General features: G+C 38.1%; 1 protein-coding gene and 1 long non-coding RNA gene across 8 annotated transcripts; one reads left to right on the top strand and one right to left on the bottom strand.

Moving 5' to 3' along the window:
• Nucleotides 1-204: 204 nt before the first annotated feature.
• Nucleotides 205-12,342, bottom strand: LOC141573087 (uncharacterized). The gene is made up of 3 exons (XR_012498652.1): nt 12,250-12,342; nt 11,080-11,216; nt 205-3,450 (listed from the first exon to the last, which is right to left on the bottom strand). It is a non-coding gene; the product is annotated as an uncharacterized LOC141573087 (long non-coding RNA).
• A 169-nt stretch (nt 12,343-12,511) lies between these two features.
• On the top strand, nt 12,512-21,262 carry MTERF1 (mitochondrial transcription termination factor 1). Of its 7 annotated transcripts, none has more exons than XM_074340708.1 (4): nt 12,512-12,611; nt 13,169-13,231; nt 13,933-13,968; nt 17,875-21,262. In XM_074340708.1, exon 4 carries the CDS (start codon nt 17,906-17,908, stop codon nt 19,025-19,027), a length of 1,122 nt encoding a protein of 373 aa, XP_074196809.1. In that variant the 5' UTR covers nt 12,512-12,611; nt 13,169-13,231; nt 13,933-13,968; nt 17,875-17,905; the 3' UTR covers nt 19,028-21,262. The 7 variants fall into 7 exon arrangements, with proteins under 7 accessions (XP_074196809.1, XP_019572144.1, XP_074196807.1 ...); XM_074340707.1 differs by having other exon boundaries at nt 12,589-12,607; XM_019716585.2 differs by lacking the exon at nt 13,933-13,968 and having other exon boundaries at nt 12,518-12,611.
• The last annotated feature ends 267 nt before the right edge of the window (nt 21,263-21,529 follow it).

Here is a 21,529-nt window from a genome sequence, read left to right as displayed (position 1 = left end):
CTTATATATTTACTTGTTTTATGTATTATAGAAGTTTTGTATATATATCCAATATAATATTTCCTCTCATTATCATTATTATTGGCAATAACTCTTCACTACTTTTAATAATAGCATTACCAATAGAAATAGAAATATTTAACAGTTTTCATGGTTTTAAAAAATGTAATTCAAAATTCTTTATTGTAACATGATGATGGCTTACTTGTTTGTGAACAAACAATAAAATAGTTACTATGTAATATCAGATTGCTATCTCTTACTTTATATTTTCTATCTTACAAATCCTGGAGTTTCCTGAAATTTATAACATGCAAAAATGATATATTTGCTCTTTTATTCCTTTTGGAGTACAAATATGGAATACAAATATGAAGTGGGTACTAGTCAAAAACATTGCTTCTTTCTCATACATTACTATTGGGAGAGAAAATTAATACAACTTTCATGGAGGGCAATATGGTTTTACTTGTCAAAATTAAAGATGCTCATACTCTTTGGTCCAATAATCTCAATTCTAGGTTTTCATTCTATAGATAATCTTGCACATGTGGAACACAAATTATGTGCACAAAAATGAAATATTTGTTGCAACCTATTTGTAATAGTAGAGGATGGGAAACATTAGTAAACGCTCATTATTAAAAGACTGTATAGATGAATTATAGTATATTTATACAGTGGATTACTATGCAAATAGTCGCTTAAATGATGATTTTTATATGTACTGATTTGGAACAATCTTCAAGAGTAAAAACTCAAGGAACAGAGAACAGTATATGGTATACTACATTTTGGTGTGTAAGGAGAGAAAGAAGGGGAAAAAAAGAGAGGGAATTCACACATGTATGTTAGCAAATGCATGGATTATGGTTGGAAGAAGCTCCAAGAAACTGGGTACAGTGTGTGCCTCTAGAGAGGGGAATTGGGTCACTGAGGAAAAGGAGAGAGACTTAAGTTTTTATTGTATATTCTTTTGTATCTTTGTATCACGTGTACATAAATCTTTCTTCACATATCCTAGGGTGCCAAAAATTGTGTACAAGTGGACACTTTGGTCAACGTTGCTCAAGCAGTAGTAGTTCGCCATAATCAGAAGTGTCTGGACACTGATGGAAACCACTTTGAGCACCTCTTGTAATTGCAGAAGTCACACGTGACTCATATTCATCTTTTGTTATTGGTACATATTGAGTATTACAATTTTAGTACAGTTTTCCTTTCTTAAAGTGTGTATACGTTTTTGGCATCCTCTGTACACACACACATAATTTTAAAAACTAAAAGAAATATAGCCTCATGTCCTAGAAGAAATACACTATCTGATATTTCTTTTCATTTTCTCCTTTCCCATCCGTTACTTAAAGAAGACTGAAGTTCTTTTGTTAGTTGACAAAGAACGGATATTTCTACCTTTACAAATATCCTTTACAATCATTGCCAAGTAATTAGAGAAAACTTGGATCTCTTAACCTTAACATTTTAAAAGTGTTTGGCTTTGTAAATATGCCAGTGTAGTTGGGTCTCTGCAATCTAAACAGAAGCGGAGATTTGATAGTTACAAAGGTGGAAAAGAATCCCCTTTGGAGGTTGGAATTATTTGTGGTCTAAACTGAGTAACTGCCAAATTGCTTCAATGTACTATGTACACAGTCTCCGAATGATACTCTAGCATAAGACCGTAATTAAATCTCTGAAAATGTTTGAGGTTGCACCATATAAAATATGGAAACTGTTTTAAATATGCACCACATGTATAAAACATATTTAGAGATTAATGGCAGTAGGTTGGAAACCTTATTTCAGTTTTAAGAGAAGTTTCTAAACTTTAAAACAATGAAATAACGTACCCACCAGAAAAAAAAGTTAAAATTTCAATACAGAAAAAGAATTACAAAGATCTTATAACATTTTGTAAAATGTTGTCTTGCGTATAGGAGAAAAGTGCCTCAACTCCTATATTTTGTGGTTATTCCATTGACTGTCAATGAGTAACAAGAAAAGTAATTTCATTAAAAGAAATCTTAAGGACACCAGAAGAAAATTCACATTGTCATATGCATTCTCACAACACAGATACAAAAGCATGCAAATCAGATCAGTGCCAATTCACTGTTCCCCTTCACCATCCCCAGGAATTTATATCCATTTATCTTCTACAGATGTTTAAATGACTGTACAGTCATATAAATGGACTGGCACTTGAGCCCCTAGAATAACCATAATAATACATACCCCCAGGAGAAGGATGTCTTTGTTTCCTGGATCTTGGAGTCGTACAACATATGGTCTGACAGATTTTAAGCTCCAAGTATCTATTTTTAGACATGATGGTCCGTCACCCTTATCTTTTAATAAAAGGGAAAGTATTTGTTGAGCTAAGACCTGCTTTCACAATAGCACTTTGGCTAGAAAGCCAAGCGGCTTTGTCAGCTTAGAGAGTTTGGTGAGATGAATAATTTAGTCTGTAGGAGTAATATGTCTAGAGAAGAAATTTAAGTAGGGGTTAGATAATGCAGGTAATTAATTAAATGATCTTAGGATATCTGATTCACAATGATTAATTTAAACATGTACTAAAAATACATACAGATCAGAAATCATGATTGTGATATTCTCAAGAGTAATATAGAACACATACTTCACTACATAATATTAATAGAAAAAATTTGTTTTATGTGCTTTAAAACTCACTGTCTGTCTTTTGTTAATGTTCACAGAGAATCACAATTCCTGGTCAAAACAGAACAGAATCGAGCTAAGGTATTTACTTATTTATTTGCTTGCTTACTTACTCATTTATTTAGTTTGAACAGCATTTATTATATGCTCTTTTAGAGTAAATATAATTATCTGCCTAGCACATTTTGAACTTAATTAAAAAACACATACACAACTAGATCTACTACTCAATTTTCAAATACCTCTACACTACTATACCGCTTTTAAATGCTAAGATTTACATTTAATGTCAGGAAAAATGAACCGTTTTAGAGTACTTATCTTTAATTAGACAAATATTTGAATTTTAAAAGCACTTTTCCAGGAACAGTTCTAGACTTTATTATTGGGATTGCATCTTCAGATCGTCATAGTGATTAAGTAGGTATAAGGGATACTGTGTCATGATACTTCCCTTGGCACTAGGAAAATCCTAATATAGTAGATGCTCCTGGGCTAAAGGACAGAATAACTCCCTCTAGTGCACTGATGGCTGGGAAGTCACCAATCTTATTGACAGAAACAGATGTCATTAACATTTGCCCTCATCTTCACCCTCTCCTTTGGCAAACCTTCGAGTTTGTCCGTGTGACACTGGAAAAGGGCGTGCCCAGCATGGTGCTAGGTACATGCACACCATCCTCAAGTGACAGATGAGTTGGGGTCCAAGTCTTTGGTGCTCAGAGTGGAGTTTTCAATTAAGACAACAGTGTAGATGGTGCTAATGTTCTGAGGAGAATCCACAAGATGAAGTGTTATAAAAAAATAGAAGAAAAAACAGTAAAAACCTAACTTGTAAAACCTGTACCAAAGCAGAAAACAAACTGATTAAAAATAACATTTATGTTGAATTCTGGTTTCTGAAGAGGTTTCATTTCAGAAGAATAAGAGAATAGAGACTTTCGTGGGAACTGTGAAGCATTTTTATTAGCACTTTTATGAACGCTAGAGGTTGTTTCTTTTCACTTTATAAAATGTAGCTTCCCTTTTCCCTGGTTTAAACACACGACTGATACTAGTCTTATGCTTAGGTACGATCCCAGTCATGGTGGGCGAGGTTCGTAATAAAAACGGATCAAGGGAGAGTAAAAGACTCAGCAGTTAACTAGGTACAAGTAAAAAGAGGAAGAGAAAAAGAAAGGAGAGTAAAGATGAGATGTCTCTGGGAAAGAGTTATTAAAGTATCACCAACAGAAATGTATATAGTGAAATAAAGAGAAATATCTGGCAGCTTGATATAGGCATGGCTGAGAGACGTTAGGTCAGATAATTTCCTCTCCTTGCCTGTCACAAGTGACACTGTTCAGGACTTTATTACAGTGGTTTGTACAGGGGGATGGGCGGCGGCGGGGGTGGGGGTGGGGCTAAAGAAAGTGGGAGGGCATTAGAGTCAATACCTGCTGTTTTGCCGGCCTAGCAACTGTTTCCCCTTCTCTAGCTCTTCATGTTCCTTTCGGAGAGGGGCTTAATCACAAGGAACAACAACCTGCAGCACTGGAGCTGGGAGTCCAGGCCCCAGTGGGATTAAGCCCTGAGCCGCTGAGCTGCTAGCCTAAAGCTCCTTGAATTTTCCCCACGGGGAACAGAACTGGCCCCAGAATCCAGGGTGGGGCTTTAACCGGCAGGTGAAAATCAAGAAACTCCAGTTTCAAAGGTGCAACAGTTCTCAATTCTAGCTATACATTAGAATAATCTACTGAATATTAAAAAAACAAAAACAAAAACCAGTCCAATGTCTGGGCCTCAGGCCAAACCAATTAAATCAGAATCCCTGGGGGCAGAGAGCTGGGCTTCAGTGTTCAAAAAGCTCTCTAGGTGATGCTAACGTTCGGCTACTATTGAAAACAGCAAGATATGAGGGATACAGAGGTGAAAAAGTGAAGAGTGCAGCTCCTCAGGGTTAAAAAGGTGCAGAGGGAAGCTCTACAGGCAGTTCTGGAGTAGGGGCCACTTCATGATCAGCTGACTTGCCTAGTGTTAAAGTGGGATTTAGGGGACTCGGGGGAGCAGGACACCAGCCATCTAACAGGCTTAGGAGTGCAGTAAGGAAGGCTGAAGCGCAGGACGGCAAGGCTTCTCGGGCTTTGTTATATTGCTTAGGGGCCGTCCTAAATTCTCTCCTCAGTGGTTATTTGACAAGCAGCATCCAGCTCCCTTTCCCAAGGTCTAGCCAAGGGTCACAGTCATTGAAAATTTATCAGAATCTTCTCTCTCTCTCTCTCTCTCTCTCTCTCTCTTTCTCTCTCTCTGCATGGATTTGAGTGCTTAGGATGAGAGGAAGAATGAGCCATCTTCTTGTGATCATAAATCTATCACCTTGTACAAGGAGAACAAACCTCCCATTCAATAGAATCACAGAACTTTGGAGCTGGAAGGGACCTTTGATAACATTTAGTTCAACACTTTTCTTTTGGACTGTGAATATCTCCACTAGACTTGCTAAAGGCAGGGAGTGTTTCTTAGGCTTCATTGTTGTTTCTCTGGTGCCCACCTGGTGGATATAGAAATATTAAAAGACCAACTGAATGAATGAATTTTCAGATGAGAAAGCTGAGTTGTGTAGTCAGCAAATTAGTCAGTTCACCTATTCATTCATCCATCCATTTATTCATTTACTTAATACCAGTAAAAATAGAGAGCTTTAGATATCTATGAGAATGAATGTACAGCAGGGTGACTACAGGTAATAACACTGTATTGTATACTTGAGATTTGCTAAGAGAGTAGATCTTAAGTGTTCTCACCACACACATAAAATAACGCTAACTGTGTCAGGTGAGGGACGTACTAATTAACTTCATTGTGGTAACCATTTCACCATGTTAGGTGTATCAAATCATCATGTTGTATACTTTAAATATATACAACTTTCATTTGCCAATTAATCTCAGTAAAGCAGAACAAATAAAACTAACAAGCAATTGTAATCTACTCATAATTTTTACTTTCATGTAAGATAATGTAGTTTTTTTTCCTATAATGGATATTTTGGTATTTCACAAAAATAAATTTTTGCAGCTGAGGAAAAAAAAGAAATGTAAGAAGCTAGAGCAGTTCTGACGATTTTAGAAATGCAAGTACACTTAATCCAACCAACATTTTGATGCACCTACTAGGGAAGGCATTGTAGTAAGTGCTATAGATGTTAGTTGAGTTTAATTATTGAGGGCGTAAGCTCTGGATTCAAAACGTCTGGGTTTGATTTCTGGTTCCTCCTTCCTGGCTGCATTTTCTTAACTGCAAAATGGAGATAATAAAACATGCCTTGTTGGGATAACAGTACCTTCCACATAATAAATAGTCAATAAATGTTAACTATTATAAGCATGATTTAATATTATCTGCTATTTTGAACCCTCCTACAACTAAGAAGAGTGGGACCTGTTACCTAGATGGGATTTAATTTTACTGAGCTTCTAGCTGGGTTTGGGTGTACCAGTGTGGAGATGGGACTGGACACAGCTGAATTTGGGAAAAATAACGGGGAGAGGAGTTTGAAGTGTTCAGGACCATCCAGAAGGAAGAAAATGCGAGCCAGTGAGTCCAATGGGGGATCTGAAAGTTGTTTTCTGTGTGTGTGGAATGTGATCCCCGTGACAAAACCTGTAGTGAAGTCTACATTGCTCACTGATGTTGTCAGGTGATATGGTTTGCTTCATCAGGACTCAAAGTGGCTCTGGGTTCGGGGGTTCTGGGTCCAGCAAGGAGCATGTGCAGCTGGCAGACCCAGAGAATGGCAGGGCATCTGGATTCCACAAAGATGAATTCAACTCAGTCTGTGCCCTCAGGAATTTCTGTCTAACAGCAGAGGAGATTGAGATGTATGCACCAAATTTATTTCAACACAAAATAGAATGAATTTAGTGTTACGATGATTGAACAAAATGCTACAGCAATACAGAAGCGGGAAAGATTGATTCTGAATGGGGGTTTGGAAAGACTTCAGGGGGCGATGGGAAACTGAGAGATGACATAGTTTTAGAAAATAATGCCAACAACTAACTCCTGTCTCTAGACCATTTGCTATGTAAGTCACCATTGACTGGGGATTCTGTTACTTACCGTTAAATACAATCCTAGCAGAGTGTTCAGGAGATATACATTAAATGAATAAATAGAGAATGAGAAGAGGATTGGAATGGGAGTTCAAAGATCTCAACTCTAATTCTGGCTCTCCAACGACAGCAATGGACACAGATGTTTTTGACTGTCCAACTTCTTTTTCTTCATTCTAGTAATAGTAACACTTCTCTTTTGAAGGACTGCCTCTCCCTAAGTCCAAATGGTTTTGCTGGGACCACCAATCACACTATATCCTGCCATCCTCACCCTTCCCATGAAACAATGGGAGTGGTCGTATGATTCAAGGAAAACCAATACGAGTCCTTATTTTATGTTCAAGACTAAGAGTTAGAATTTCTTGCTTTTCCCTTGAGTTTCCAGTTAGAAGGATGTAACCTTAGAGATACTTGCCATATGTCTTGTTCCACGGAAGAGCCTAAGAGAATGAGGCCTACATACAGAGAGAAGCTGAGAGAAGAAAGCCTCCCCACCCTTTTGCTTGAATTAGTTTGAGTTGTAGTTCTGTTACTTGCAACAGAAAGAATTCTGTGTAATATAGACACTAAGTACCAATATTATTTGTTAGATAAGTAATTTTTACCATTTTGGGCCTCAGTTTCCTTACTTACATGTAAGGGGGTTTGGACAGGAGAATCACTAATATTCCTTCAAGATCAGTTTCCATTTTTCACACTTCTATAACTGTTGTGGAATTTGAGCTAAAATATGCTGGCCTTTATTAAGGGAAAAATAATGTATAAAGGAAAATTCTCAAAACACCAGGCTGAAACCTACTTTCCTTTCTTCATATCAACTCTTAAGTTAGATTATCACAACCGAACCTTAAGACATATCTTCCAACAGTGGAATGTGGTCATTCAAAAACAGGAAAAATTACCTTGTAATTTAGTATATGACAAAGGTGTCATTTCAAAGAAGTGGACAAAGAAAGTGGTCATTAAATGATGTAGGAACAATTGACTAGCAATTTGGAAGAGAAACAAAACTGAATCTCTACCTTGTTTATTCCAAAATAAAATCCAAGTGATTCAAAGACTTAAAAGCAATAAAAACTAAGACTTAAAAGAAAAATAATAAAGTATTGGATGAAAATATGGGTGACTGTTCTTTATAAACTTGAGATAGAAAAGGACTTTTTAAGTTTGACAAGTAAGTATAAACTCAAATGCAGCATAGGCCAGGGGTTAGGAGTACAGGTTCTGGAAGCAACAACCTGGCTTGAAATCCTGGTTCCACATACATTAGCTTTATGATTTTTATGAAAAAAGTCACCTAATCCATCTAAGCCTCAGTTTCTTCATCTGCAAAATTGTGATACTTACTTCATAGGTTGAATAAAGAAAAAATTATGTATAGGAATATTCTGGAAAAAATAAGCCAAAAGGATATACATATAACGTAAATAGTGGTTATTCTAAGTGATGGAATTGTGGGTGAATGTTTTTGCCCTCTTTCTATTTTCTATAAAAATATTTCTACTTTGATAGTTTCTATAGTGAATTAAAATATTGTTTCTCTCTGAATGTCAGCAAAGCTTGCAATTATGACCGTAGACTCTGGAGATGGGCTTCTTAGGTTCCAATTAATTACCAGCTGTGTGAGCTTAGGCAAATTACTTAGCTTCTAACTCAGTTTCCTCATTTATAAAACAGAGATAATGTTATTTCCATCATAGACTTAAATGAATTAATGTAGGAGAAGTGATTAGAATACTACCCAGCAGATAGTGTTATAAGACTTTTTTTTCAAACATTATTAATATTTTTCTCTTCCACGTCCTTTATCTCAAAATTCCTATTCTTCGGATGCCTTTAAGTCAACAAAATAAATTATAGGTATATGTGAGTAGTTCATTATAGTGTTTCACAGCTAGCAGCAGACCATATAGCCTGTGGTCTGGTGGCCCTTGAGCTAAGAATGGTTTTGACATTTTTTGAAGGATTGTGAAAAAAGAAGAATGTGGAACAGAGATAGTAAGTGGGCCACAGGGCCTATATTTACTATCTGGCCCTTTATAGGAAAAGTTTGCTGACTGCTTAATTTGTTTCCCCTTTCAAATATGTTTATGATTTAAAATCATCATGCTGTAAACACCAAGGAATAATCTCTCAAGGTGAAATTTCAAGAAATACTATACATAGGAAGGGAAGTAGTTTTGGACAAATAAGATGGTATTCCATTGTGTGATTATTTGCTCCCCTGCTATGGGAAGGTAAGGTTTTCTACCAGTGATTAAGAATCATTTCGTAGGAATTAAAGGCATGGTCCTGTAGGATGAAACAACCCCAAAAGTACTTAAACTCACCAGGGTGAATGGGATTGAAAATGAATGGGATTATGGCTGAATGGGATCTCAAATTATTGTGCTTCTCTTGGCCAACTCTGCCTGGCTGACGGTGGCAATCTAACTACTGTGGGAATCCAGGATCAGTTCTGGAATCAGCCAGTTTGCCAGGCAAAGTATTTCCTTGCCACAGACCCTGTGGTAATGAATGTGGGAGTAGGAGAGCTGACTCATGAAGTCTCTCTAGACCTTGGTTAGACACATTTCAGAAAGTTACCAGCAGGAAAAACTTTAGAAATCTAAGGTTGTTAAAAAGCAATTTTGAAAAGGGGGGAAGTGAAGCTACCTTTATTTTTTCGTTTGTTTGCAAACAGTAGAATGTTAACCTATGACCATGGGGTAACTTTACTGCTTTTATCTGCCTTAAGCAATTTACAAAACAGCAGGCTGCAGGCGAGTGCGAGACGGGACTTGGTGTTCCTCTGAGGGCCCTAAAATGAGACTGGTAGGATGCTGGCAGGTCTGGGGATGTCTTGTCTGTAGAGTCCAGGAGTCTGTGGGTGTGGTTGTACCCACACAGGGCCACTTCCTTTCTGACCTCAATTGGGTCTGCTGAGATTCAAACGTGAGTGGTCAACCAGGGGGCTTTGGCTTTCCAGAAGTCTATTTGCATGAAAAACTAAGGATACTTCCTGGGCTGAACTGGTCAGGCAGGCATGTCAGGCAGGCACTTTGGCTGAACTGGTCAGGCAGGCATGTCAGGCAGGCACTTTGGCACAGAACGCCCCCCCCCAAAAAAAAAAACAACAAAACAAAACAAACAACAACAAAAAACAAAAAACCCTTAGTTATACTAGGTCAAAGGTGCTGCTGCATATAGCACAGATTCTGTATTCAAACCCGACTTTCAGCTTATCCCCAAGGTGTCTAAGTCCAATTTGTGAAGGGAGGGCACCGGAGTCTGTGCTTTCTACTGCACAGACTTTGGGATCAAAACGCGGGGAGGGGATGTTCCAAATAGACTTGGCAACCTATTCTTTTCTCAAACACAGAAATTAAAAAACACATAGACCATCTAATATCACCATGGTTTCAGAAAAGAAAGAGAATTGTAAAAGAGATAATGAAAATACAAAATTTTAAAAAATTGACTTACTTTATAAAAAACCCAGAAAGATGAAAAGTTTAGAACAGCCTCTAGGAGAAACTCCCCTTTACCACATTGCAACTGCTTCACCTCATCTTTTTTCCTCTTTGTTTGTTCATCATCACTTACTCCCTGCCTCCAGCTTCTCCCACACACAGGATCCCCCCTCCCGAGTTTCCAACCACACTTTCTTTTTCTTAATTACATCAGTTTAGTAGGGTGTGGGTCAGCTATGATCTTGGGGCGGTATCATGGGGGGGGAAGCATGTAGAGGCGCAGACATTCAGGAGGCTGAGAGTGAGACCTACCATCGGAAACAGGTCCAGAAGGGCAGGGGGTTTGTCTTATTTTCTACTAAATACCCCCATCCTGAGTAAAGGGCCTGAAATGTGCAGGTGCTCAATAACTGTTCATTGAATCAATGAATAAAACACAGGCAAGGTATATACAGGTTCTACTGTAACATACCACCAATGACAACATGACAACAAGGCAGTAGTCACTGCTGTTATTGGAGGTAATGACATTTCACAAATCATTAAACCTCTTGGCAGAAAAATGAAAAGGAAAAAAGTAACGGACAATACACTATCTTAATCCAACCATTATTACAATTTTGTTGTTATTCTCTTCAATATTTTGTAATATGCATTTAAGATATCTTTGTAATCAGAAAATTTTGGATAGGAAATATGGAAACACTTTTCAAAAGAACCAATCTCCTTTACCTACAAGGTATCACTCAAAATAAACTTAGGTGATGTCACCTGAGAAAGTCTGAAAAAACCTTTGATAATCTATGTCAGTACAGCAAAGCCTGTGGTAAGAATCACAGAAGACTTACGGGTCAAGGAGGCAGAAGACATGCATGCATTCTCTTGCTGGCTCCCACTCGAAGGGTTTTACTGTCTCCTTTGTAAAATGAGAGGATTGGGACTCCATAATCTCAAAGGTCTTAGAAAGTCTGAAGTTCAATAATGCCTAAAAAAGATGTTATTGTTTTATGGTCTGATTGTAAAGCAGTTTAGAGTTAAACTATTTATATATTTATGTATATAAATGTATATATTTATAAATTAGTCAATATTTTTCTTAAATATTTTATTACTATAAAATAGTAAATATTAACTTAGATATAGGTGCTCCTTCTAGGCAGAAACAGTGACTAGAAATTTATACAAAGAGGCCATTTCTAATTTTTCAAGACTATTTTTTTACCCGAGGAACTGCAGTCAGCAGTTTCACTTACCCTATAGACGGATTGATTATAAGTCCCAAATATAAATCTTTATCCTTATAATAAATAAAACAGCAAGTTAATTCAAAACAAAGTGACAACAACACACTTGCTAGGTGTAATCCGAGGGACAGAGTGAGGATAAAACATTAATTGGTCTATTGGTGCAAAAATGGGATGAAGAAAATTAGAGGAAGGTAAATGCAGGAAATTCCTTTCAGCAGAATGCAGAATCAACCCTCTCCCTCACTTTCCATTTTTCTAAGGACTAACACTTCCTCCATTAGATAACTCGGCAGCCTGATGATTATTTCATTGATCTGGGATAATCTTTCTTTTGAGGGTAAGAGTAGAATTGCTTTTAATTGAAGCTTAATCTCCATTGCTACCATCCCCAGGCAGGTGAGACCGTTGGGACCAGAAGGTTTACATGTAGCGACGCTCCCAAGGGTGGCAAAAGCGCACCTGCTGTGGAGATTAAGTTTCTGTTAAGTTTTAAGTAGTCTAAACCTTTCACAATTAGGGGAAAAAAAAAAAAAAAAAAGAACCAAAAGCAATCGAGCTGCAAGCAGTTAACTCGAAGTCTACCAAAATTACTGTCCCAGCCCAAGGCTGACACGGAATTCGGACCAGCAGCCACACTCCACGATTTCCAAGGCAGTTCAGGAAAAGAAAGAATCTGGGACTGTTTATGAGCCTTTGGTGCACGCGTTTTCCTGCACCAAATGCCGAGGTGTTCATCGGCATCGTGTTAGTCACACTAATAAGCGGAATCACCCTGTCAGGCTGCGAATTCATGTGCATAATAGCGACTTTCCCACCGCGAGGCGCCGGCAAGCACTGGATCGCCGCTGCATCTCTCGGTCGCTGGCTGGGACGTAGAGAAAGGCGCCGGCCCCGCCCCGCCCTCCAAAACCCGCCCCAGACGTGGGCTTCCTGCGCTCACCGCGGTCTTCTGCCGCCCTCTGCTGGGCTCTTTGCGTTATTGTACCTAGTGCGGCCGAGAGGCCTCCGGGGTGAGCAAGGCGGGTGACGTCACGTCGGCGCGCAGCCCGTGGCCGGAAGTTAGTCGCCCGTTTGCACTCCTCGGTTCCGCTCCAGACCCCAGAGGCGGAAGTACAGCTATTGCCAGGACGTAGGTACAATGCAGGTTGCGGTTGGTGGCTTACTGCTGCGGAGGCTTTTATTTCTAGAAGCAGGTCTGGGTGACCTTGACGTATAGCGGAGTCCCCTTCCTGAGCAGCTCCTTGCAGAATTGTCCTTGTGGGAGGCAGAGGGATGGGAAAAACCCATGGAAGGGAACCTGTGGAGTTACCATGATTTTGAGTTAAGACTCACCTGGGTTCGAACCTTAGGCTTCACCTGACTAACACAAGCTAGTAATGAAACTTGGCGCTTTCCCCGATTTTGTAATTTTAGGGATAATGCCTACTTTTTAATTGTGGGGTTTAGGTAAGAGTATGTGAAGCACTTAGCTCTGGTTTTACAAATCATATTCGTGATTCCATTACTTTTTCCCATTATACTCAGGCATGTACTTGCCATTTTCTTCTCAGTGCCTGAGAGATGTTTAGTATGCAAGAGGTTATGTATCTCACGAGAACGTTATACAGTGTTAGCTGGGATGGATCTCTTCTGTATTAGGAAATATTGACAGTGTTTTGTCTTCCCCACCCCATTTTTTTGCCTTTTCTAGGGACGGGCTATTTTACAGTTTTTTCTGTTGGAATGCAAGTCCTCTTTGCTAAAGACAAATAAGGTGAGACTGCATTGTTGTAAAGATCTCCAAACAGCTTGTTTTGTCAAAAGAAGGCCAATTGGAATATAGTACCCTGGGGCCAGTGATTAGCCATTTCCATTAAAAGCCCCTTTATCAGGCTACTGTGGAGCAGAGGGCAATGTAAATCTTTTATTCCTTAGATCTCATAAGCTACAGGTACACAAATTTTCATTGTATTTGTTAATTTTGGACTTCAGCCTTTGCAGTAATAGTTTTGGTTAATTACAAACATCAATTTGAGATTGAGATCCATATGGAGTATTAGTTATTTTTGAAATTTGTAGATTGAGACAGTTAATACTTCTTGTATTAGGCTATTTAAATACTCACCTTGCTAGATGTAATAGGAATAATTTGGAAATACTCACCTTGCTAGACGTAATAGGAATAATTTGGATTGAGATCGAGTGCTAAAAGAGTCAAGTAGCATTGATAATTTATCAGATTTAACTTTTTGATGTTGAAAACTGAAAAATAGATAAACATTTTTATATATATATTTTTAATATAATAAATATTTTTATTTTATATTTTGTAAAATATATAGATATATTTTATCTATAATAAAAATAGATAATGTATTTTTTACATTTTTGCACTCCTAGGCAATTTTAGTTTTTTATAAATTTGTCTGATTGCAAAATAATACATATTAATTAAATACTATCTTGACATTTCAGAACTACTAGTACATAGCTGCCATTAATTCGTCAGAGGTAACTAACTGTTTCATTTTTTTCACCGGCTTGTACATAGTAATGTCCCCTCCCCCTTTTTATGTATTCTTGTCCTTTTATTTCCTTTGGATAATCGCCAAGTGGAATTGCTGGGTTCTCTTCCAGCAGTGGTATTTGAGAATTTCCCCCATTTTCTGATGCACTCACCAACGTATTGGTGTTAGTTAACATTGTATTTAGGCTTAGCTGAGACTGCTCATAATATTTTTTGGGGACAGTTAACTGCATTTGTAGTATTGTAATCAAAACAGAATTTAGTTGCCAGTTCTAAGTCCACTTGAGCTCTTTTTTTCTATAGAGATAGAATACTTAGTTTTAGATTCCCTAGTAATAAATTATTATAAAACAAATTATTGACTTCAACAATATGTATTTGTTAAAGATTTGTGGGAAGATAGTATTTGAATGGGACCTTGTACTGTGGATAGACATCAGGAGGATAGGTCTTTCTGAAAGACATTGTAAGTAAAGGCAGGGAGACAAGAGTCAAGGACGTTTAGGACCAGAGGTTTGAGAGGCAGTGGTCCCTAGTTGTAAGGTTGTAGAATAGAAGCTAGCTAGAAAGGTAGTGGAACTGCATGGTGAGGGCTTTGAATGTCAGCCTGAAGATTTTTACTTTCTAGGGGAGAGCTACAGAGGTCTTTAATCAAAAAATGAGGGACATAATTACATCTTTGTTTTCCAAGTACACTATAGTGGCAGTTTTGAGTGACTGATGTTAGAGAAGCAAGTTAGGCGGCTGTTACAGTCAGGGTAAGGGAATAGTAAAGAGTCGAGAGGTTGGAGGTCAGCGATACTGAAGAAGCTGTATCTACACGATTTGATGACGGGTTGCGGAAAAGAAAGCAAAACTTACTTTTAGATTTTTATCATGAGTGACTGTTAGGATAGTGATAGTGATTTCGTTACTCAGAGGAGATCTAGTTTGCAAGCTGGGAAAGATGCTCATTTTGGTTTTAGACATGTTAATTTGTGTGAAAGAAATTTCCATAGGGAATACAAAGATATAAAATCCACCTATGATAGATTCAGGAGAAACCTTAATTTATTGCTCGTTTGTTAAGAAATTTGTCATATATTTTCACTTTTAGTCTCTTGTTAGAATTTCTTTTGAACTTTCTGTGACTCGTTTAGCCCTGCTTGTGATAGTGTAATCTCAAGGGAGTGTGTTATCTAGAGTAGAAGCCTTCAGACTTTTTTGATCCTGTACACTCCCAATAAGAAAAGTTTATACATGTATCTCTAATTATACGTATACTTATTTACCGATTAGTTATGTACATATCTCATAGTACTTTTGTTACATTTTAAAACATATATAGAAAGTGGAAATTTTAAAAGGCAAGACAAATACAAATTGGAGTTTTACTGTTTTTTTCCTTCATTCCATTGGATCATCTTGCCATTCCTCTTTGGAAAGCACTGGTCTTATCCACAGCTGTCAGTGTTCTGTCCTGTTATCCAGTAGAGGTCACCCTTGAACATCTGGAAGAGAACAGATTGTTGAGCTGTGCAAAGTAAAGCCTTCATTCTTAAGTTAGGAAGAGGACCTTATTTTTAAGTTTCTAAATTCATGCATTTTTGAAAGAGTATATAGTTACAGAGTAGTGTGTTGTATTATGGAGAAGTAAAGAATAGTGTACTCAGTATAGGGCAATATAAAATGTGCTTTAGTTGTTTGATGTTTACCCTGTAAGCAGCCTGCATTTTTGTTTGAATGTTATTTGATTCTGTAGTTTGGGAATATTTTTCCAATTCTTTGAGGATCTGTAGATTATCTGAGCTATAGAAATGTTCCCAGCCTGTAGGCATAATCCAAGTTTTTGTTTAGGTGGAGTAGTTAAAAGGATAGACACAGAGAGGCTTTTTTGATATTGATCTTAAAAGCAGTATCTCAAGCCCAGAGATATTAGTAGTGAGTTGAAACCATGTAGCTCTATTTCCTATTTTATGTTTAATTAGGTGAGAGGAAAAGGGATGTGCCTCCTTTAAGTGATAGTAGCCCATTGTAAGTAATTAGAAATCAAGAGCATAGTTTGTCACAGCTGTACAGTCTGAAAAGGAGAAAGTGCAGTTTTAAAAAAATGTGTTGTGTCTTTCAGACAGCAAGTAGCTTAGAAACATAAATCATCTGATAAGTTGAATAACAAAATAGTACTTTTCTGTTGCTTTTCTCATAAAATATTTCCTATAGAGATGCTCATTTTTGTAGGGACCTATGATGATTATCATAGATAAGTTCATACATTTCAAGACTCATTTCTAAATGATCAGGAAGATGAGTTATTGAGGTTTTATCCACTTGCACAAAGTTATATGTGTTATGGAACAAATGAAGAGAGCCCTGGGTTAGTCTTTTGTAATGTGGTGCGGTGGGGGAGAATGGTAAAAGTAACTTTTTACTGTTATGTACCATCTTGCAACACAGTTCCACATGTGGTGGACTATTTGGATTAAATATTCCAGCTAGATCATTTTGAAGGTGAAAATTGGTTTGGAGTTGTTGGGTTACAATCAAGGGGGCAGAAAAGTAAACTGAAGGAGGGGGAGATAATAGCCTGAGTTTAAAGAGAGCCATGAATCTAGGAAAAAAATGTGTTTAAGGTGGATATTAGGCCTGAATTCTGAAGTGTTGGTTTTGAGGGCTAAATTTAGGGTTTGATAACCAGGATGTGAGAACAGAGGCAAAGAAGTCTGGTGTCTGTGGGCAAGAGCAAGGCCAAAGATCTGGGAAATTGGAAGACAAGGCAAAGTTGAAAGCATCAGTTAATAGGAACAAGCCAAAGGTTTGGAAATCAGGAGGATGAAGCAGAGATGGACAGTGGCAACTGGTTTTGGGTAGCCAAGGCAGGTAAGGCCAATAAAAAGAGCAATATAAAAGTAGGAGTAATTCTGGGGCAGTTATGATGCTATACTGCTTTTCTTTATGTTAAGAATGTACGGAACACATAAGTAAGACATTTCGTGGGATACAGTGTTCGTGCCCAAAAGTTATACATGCCTCTCCCCACCCCCATTGCCACTGGGGAGGGAAGAGGACATATTCTTCCCAAAAACCAACTGTGTTTTAAAAAATCACTCATCTAGATTAGGAGTGCCTACAAGGAGGAGACAAAAGAAATCTCACTCCCCAGCTGGTTGGTTCCTGCAGGCTCATCCCACCCCCCTCAGAATGCCTGATGACAGACATTCTGGAAGAGTTGAACATGTGTATCGGGAGTTTGGGTTCTCAGAAATGAAGGTGGACAAGATGAAGTGAAACTCTATGTTGAGAAAATTACATGTATCAGATAGGCAAAGATACTACATCTGCCTAGGTATCCAGCAATGGAGAGAATCAGGCTGCCTATCCCCAAACTGAATCATGCTAAGCCAAAAGGACACTGAGGTCACCTTCTTACCACATGCAGGTGACCTAGGAGCACCCCTGCTGGCTCTCTTATTGCTTCTCCCTTCCATCAATACCAGAGGCGCTAGGGTCCAGAGCAGGGAGGAGAGAGGTGAAAGAACATACTGCATCCTCACTAGCTAGCACCCAGTTTCTAGGTTGTAATTTCTATATTCCTCATGCTTTGTAAGTACATCCTTGTCCCAGAAGAGACATCTGATACTTGTGTTGAAAAACAAGTGAATGAAAGTGCATAATAAAAGTTATTACGCCCTCAAAAAAAAAAAGAGAGTGTATGGAGCCCCAGGCCCACAGATAATCAGAAGCAGTGAGCTAAGGAGTGGGAATATGGTGGCTGAATTATTACCACAGCACCAGGAGATCTAGAGCTGTAGATATCTTATAGAAATGACTACGATGCTTATAGGATCATGATATGTTCTTTTAGCTGTTTAATACATGCATTTATATAATATCATATATGTCATTTTATACAGTATTCCAAAAGGTTGGGACTACTTGACCATTATGGTACCACAAAACCTCTTGTATTTGAGAAGTAACTTCCTCTGTGGTTCAAGATGTTGGATCCAATTTTCAGCAGACATCCTCTTCAAATCAGTTTCATGTAGGCTTTTTGGTGTGAAGTGTGGTAATGAACACAGTGAGAATGAGCTATTGAAGAACTTACTTACTATGGGAGTAGATGTTGACATGGCGAAGAAACGACAGCCTGGAGTTTTTAATAGGACGGGTATTAATGAGCAGGACCTGAAGGTGTTTCTTCTGTCCAAAGGAGCTAGCAAAGAAGTAATTGCTAGCATAATATCAAGATATCCACGAGCCATAACACGCACACCTGAAAATCTTTCAAAACGGTGGGATCTGTGGAGAAGAATTATGGCATCAGATCTTGAAATTGTAAATATTTTGGAACGTTCTCCTGAATCCTTTTTTCGGTCCAATAACAACCTAAATCTGGAGAATAATATAAAGTTTCTCTACTCAGTTGGATTGACCCGTAAATGCCTTTGCCGATTGTTGACCAATGCTCCGCGTACCTTCTCCAATAGCCTTCATCTGAATAAACAGATGGTTGAATTTTTGCAAGAAGTCTGTTTGTCCTTAGGTCACAGTGATCCTATAGATTTTGTCAGGAAGATAATTTTTAAGAACCCTTTCATTTTAATTCAGAGCACCAAACGGATAAAAGCTAACATTAAGTTTTTACAGTCAACTTTTAACCTGAACAATGAGGAGCTGCTTGTTCTGATATGTGGTCCAGGAGCTGAAATCCTAGACCTTTCCAATGACTATGCCAAAAGAAACTACACAAATATCAAAGAGAAGCTGTTTTCTCTTGGGTGTACTGAAGAAGAGGTACGGAAGTTTGTCTTGAGCTATCCAGATGTGATCTTTTTGGGAGAGAAAAAGTTTAATGAAAAAATAGACTGCCTCATAGAAGAAAAAATTAGCATTTTACAAATAATTGAAACTCCTCGTATTTTGGATTCAAGCATAAGTACCTTAAAAAGTCGAATCAAAGAATTGGTAAATGCTGGCTATAACTTGAGTACATCAAATATCACTCTCCTATCTTGGAGTCAAAAAAGATATAAAGCTAAATTAGAAAAGTTAAACATTGGTTAGAACATTATTCTGGGGAATTAAAAACAGTCTATCTTATAATGTAATGATATTTCATTTTGAATTTGGGCCTTTCAAAAAAGGAGAAGTTTGATTTCTGAATCATATATACAGAGGGTGCCAAAAATGTGTATACATTTAAAGAAAGGAAAAAACTATTAAAATTGTAATACTCAGTATATACCAATAACAGAAGATGAATACAAGTCATGTTTGATTTCTGCAATTACAAGAGATGCTCAAAGTGGTTACCATCAGTGTTTGGACACTTCTTTTTTGTTTGTTTGGAGAAAGTTCGCTGATGCTTTATGCTTTATTGCTTTGCGGGAAGAGGTGTTCAGGAGCTCTTGGTGGGATGAATCTGCTTCCTCTTCAGAGTCATGGGCTTCTGGCTGCACAAGATGGCACTGGCTTGCAGATGGCGGCCATGCGCTGTTCTGGGCCGTACTTGCGGATCATGTGCTGGATGCTGCTGAGGGTGGCCTGGGTGTTCTTGTTGATGGTGATCTGCACGTAGGAGGCAGCCAGCTTTCGTTGGCCGGATCTCTGCTTCATGACGACCACCACACCTTTGCCGTTGGCCCCTGGCTCCAGGCCCACTGTCTTGGGGTGAATCAGCCTGTTGTAGCAGAAGGAGTTGTGGGCCTTCAGATTATTGGGCTTGGTGTTATATGTCTGCTTGTTCCCTTTTTTTTAAAAACTTTTATTTGTTTAAGTGTGTTTTTCTAGGACCTATCAGCTTCAAGTCAAGTAGTTGTTTCAGTCTAGTTGTGGAGGGCGCAGCCCACAGTGGCCCATGTGGGGATCGAACCAGCAACCCTGCTGTTAAGAGCACCACGCTCTAACCAACTGAGCTATCCAGCCTCCCTCTGCTTGTTCCTTTTGATCAGGAAGCTGGAACAGTTGTGTACGACCATCCATTGTAGATGCACGGACGTGGTGATAGCTGCTTTCGTGTGGCAGCCAGAGACTGAAAGAGCCAGACACTTCTGATTACAGTGAACTACTGCTTGAGAAACAACCAAAATGTCCACTTGTATACGTTTTTTTGACACCCCCATTACACATATAATGATCCTTTGGATATTTTATTTTAAAGGTTCATGAAAACTCATGGCCTGTGTGCTCAACTGGAGTCTTTCCAGCTACCTTTAGTTTGAATTAATACAACATCCTATTATATGATATAGGCTGTGTAAATGGTACTTCCTGAGTGCCAAGGCAGAACAATGTGTAGAAAGATAGAAAATACAAAATAAGCTGTCTTTGGTTTCTGTTCAGGTTAAAAAATTGATAGATTCATTTTAGATCTATTTCTTCTCATGGTTTTGAATGGCAACCTATTTCTTCTGTTCCCACATATGTAATTATGGTTCATCTTTAAAATAGATTGCCAGTACAAATGTGACAAAACAGAAAGGAAGGGTTTTTCATCCCAAGTTCTGCATACTTAGTTTAAATCATTAGTATGCTTCTTCTGCCTCCCCCCACCCTTAGACTCAATTTACTATGGGAGTGTCTTGCTTTCTGTGAAGTTAAGGGCAACTGTGGTAGGCAGGTAATGGCCACCCAAAGATGTCAATATCATAATTCCCAGAACCTGTGAATATGTTGTTACCTTGCAAAAGGACTTCGCCAATTTGATTAAGTTAATGACCTTGAGATGGGGAGATTTACCTGGATTATCTGGGTGGGCCCAATGTAATCATAAGAGCCCTTAAAAGTGGAAGAGGGAAGTAAAAGAGGAGGTCAGAGTGATGCTATGTTAGAATGACTTGACTCATTTTTACTGGCTTTGAAGGAGAAAGGGGACATGAGCCAAGGAACACAGGTGGCCACTACAAAATGGAAAAGGCAAGGAAACATTCTCCCCCGTAGGGCCCTGAAGGAACTGCAGCCCTGCCAGGACCTTGAATTAAGCCCATTGAGACCCATGTCAAAGTTCTGACCTACAGAACCATAAGATAATAAATTTGTGTTGTTTTATGAGTTTGTGATAATTTGTTACAGCAGCAAATAGAATAACATAACTAAATAGATGATTAGTTGCATCATAGGTGAAGTCACAAAATATGGTCTTTTTAGTATCATATCTGTATTTCTCGTATTATTTATTTTTTTTATCCAACTTCCTTTCTGGAATGGCTACTAAGTTAGTGTTTGTAAAGTCCTCTAAATGTATGAATGAAAAACTAAATGTGAGTAATAAAATCTGAATAAAAGAATATTTTTGCCTGATGAATGTAGTTTAAAGAAATGGTGATAGCTTCTGTACATTTGTATTTTGTTGGCATTTCATCTAATATAAAGAACAAGACATTTCTAGAGGTGTTAACTTAAAAAAAGACAAATCAGATGATGTCTGTATCTTAAAAACATTCACCATTTAGCTCTGATATAAACTGAAAAAGAAGGGAAAATTACACGACCTTTTAATTGTTGTTTAGAGTCATTTGTTTTCTGCAGGTGGATTTGGAATTAAATAACAATGGTGTCTGTCCAATC

Source organism: Rhinolophus sinicus, linkage group LG09 (assembly GCF_036562045.2).
Source record: "Rhinolophus sinicus isolate RSC01 linkage group LG09, ASM3656204v1, whole genome shotgun sequence".
NCBI lineage: Eukaryota > Metazoa > Chordata > Mammalia > Chiroptera > Rhinolophidae > Rhinolophus > Rhinolophus sinicus.
This window is presented reverse-complemented; position numbering and strand designations above follow the sequence as displayed.

Excerpts from the sequence above, each read along its gene's own strand:
- MTERF1 (XM_074340708.1), top strand. The coding sequence starts at position 17,906 with ATGGTACCACAAAACCTCTTGTATTTGAGAAGTAACTTCCTCTGTGGT.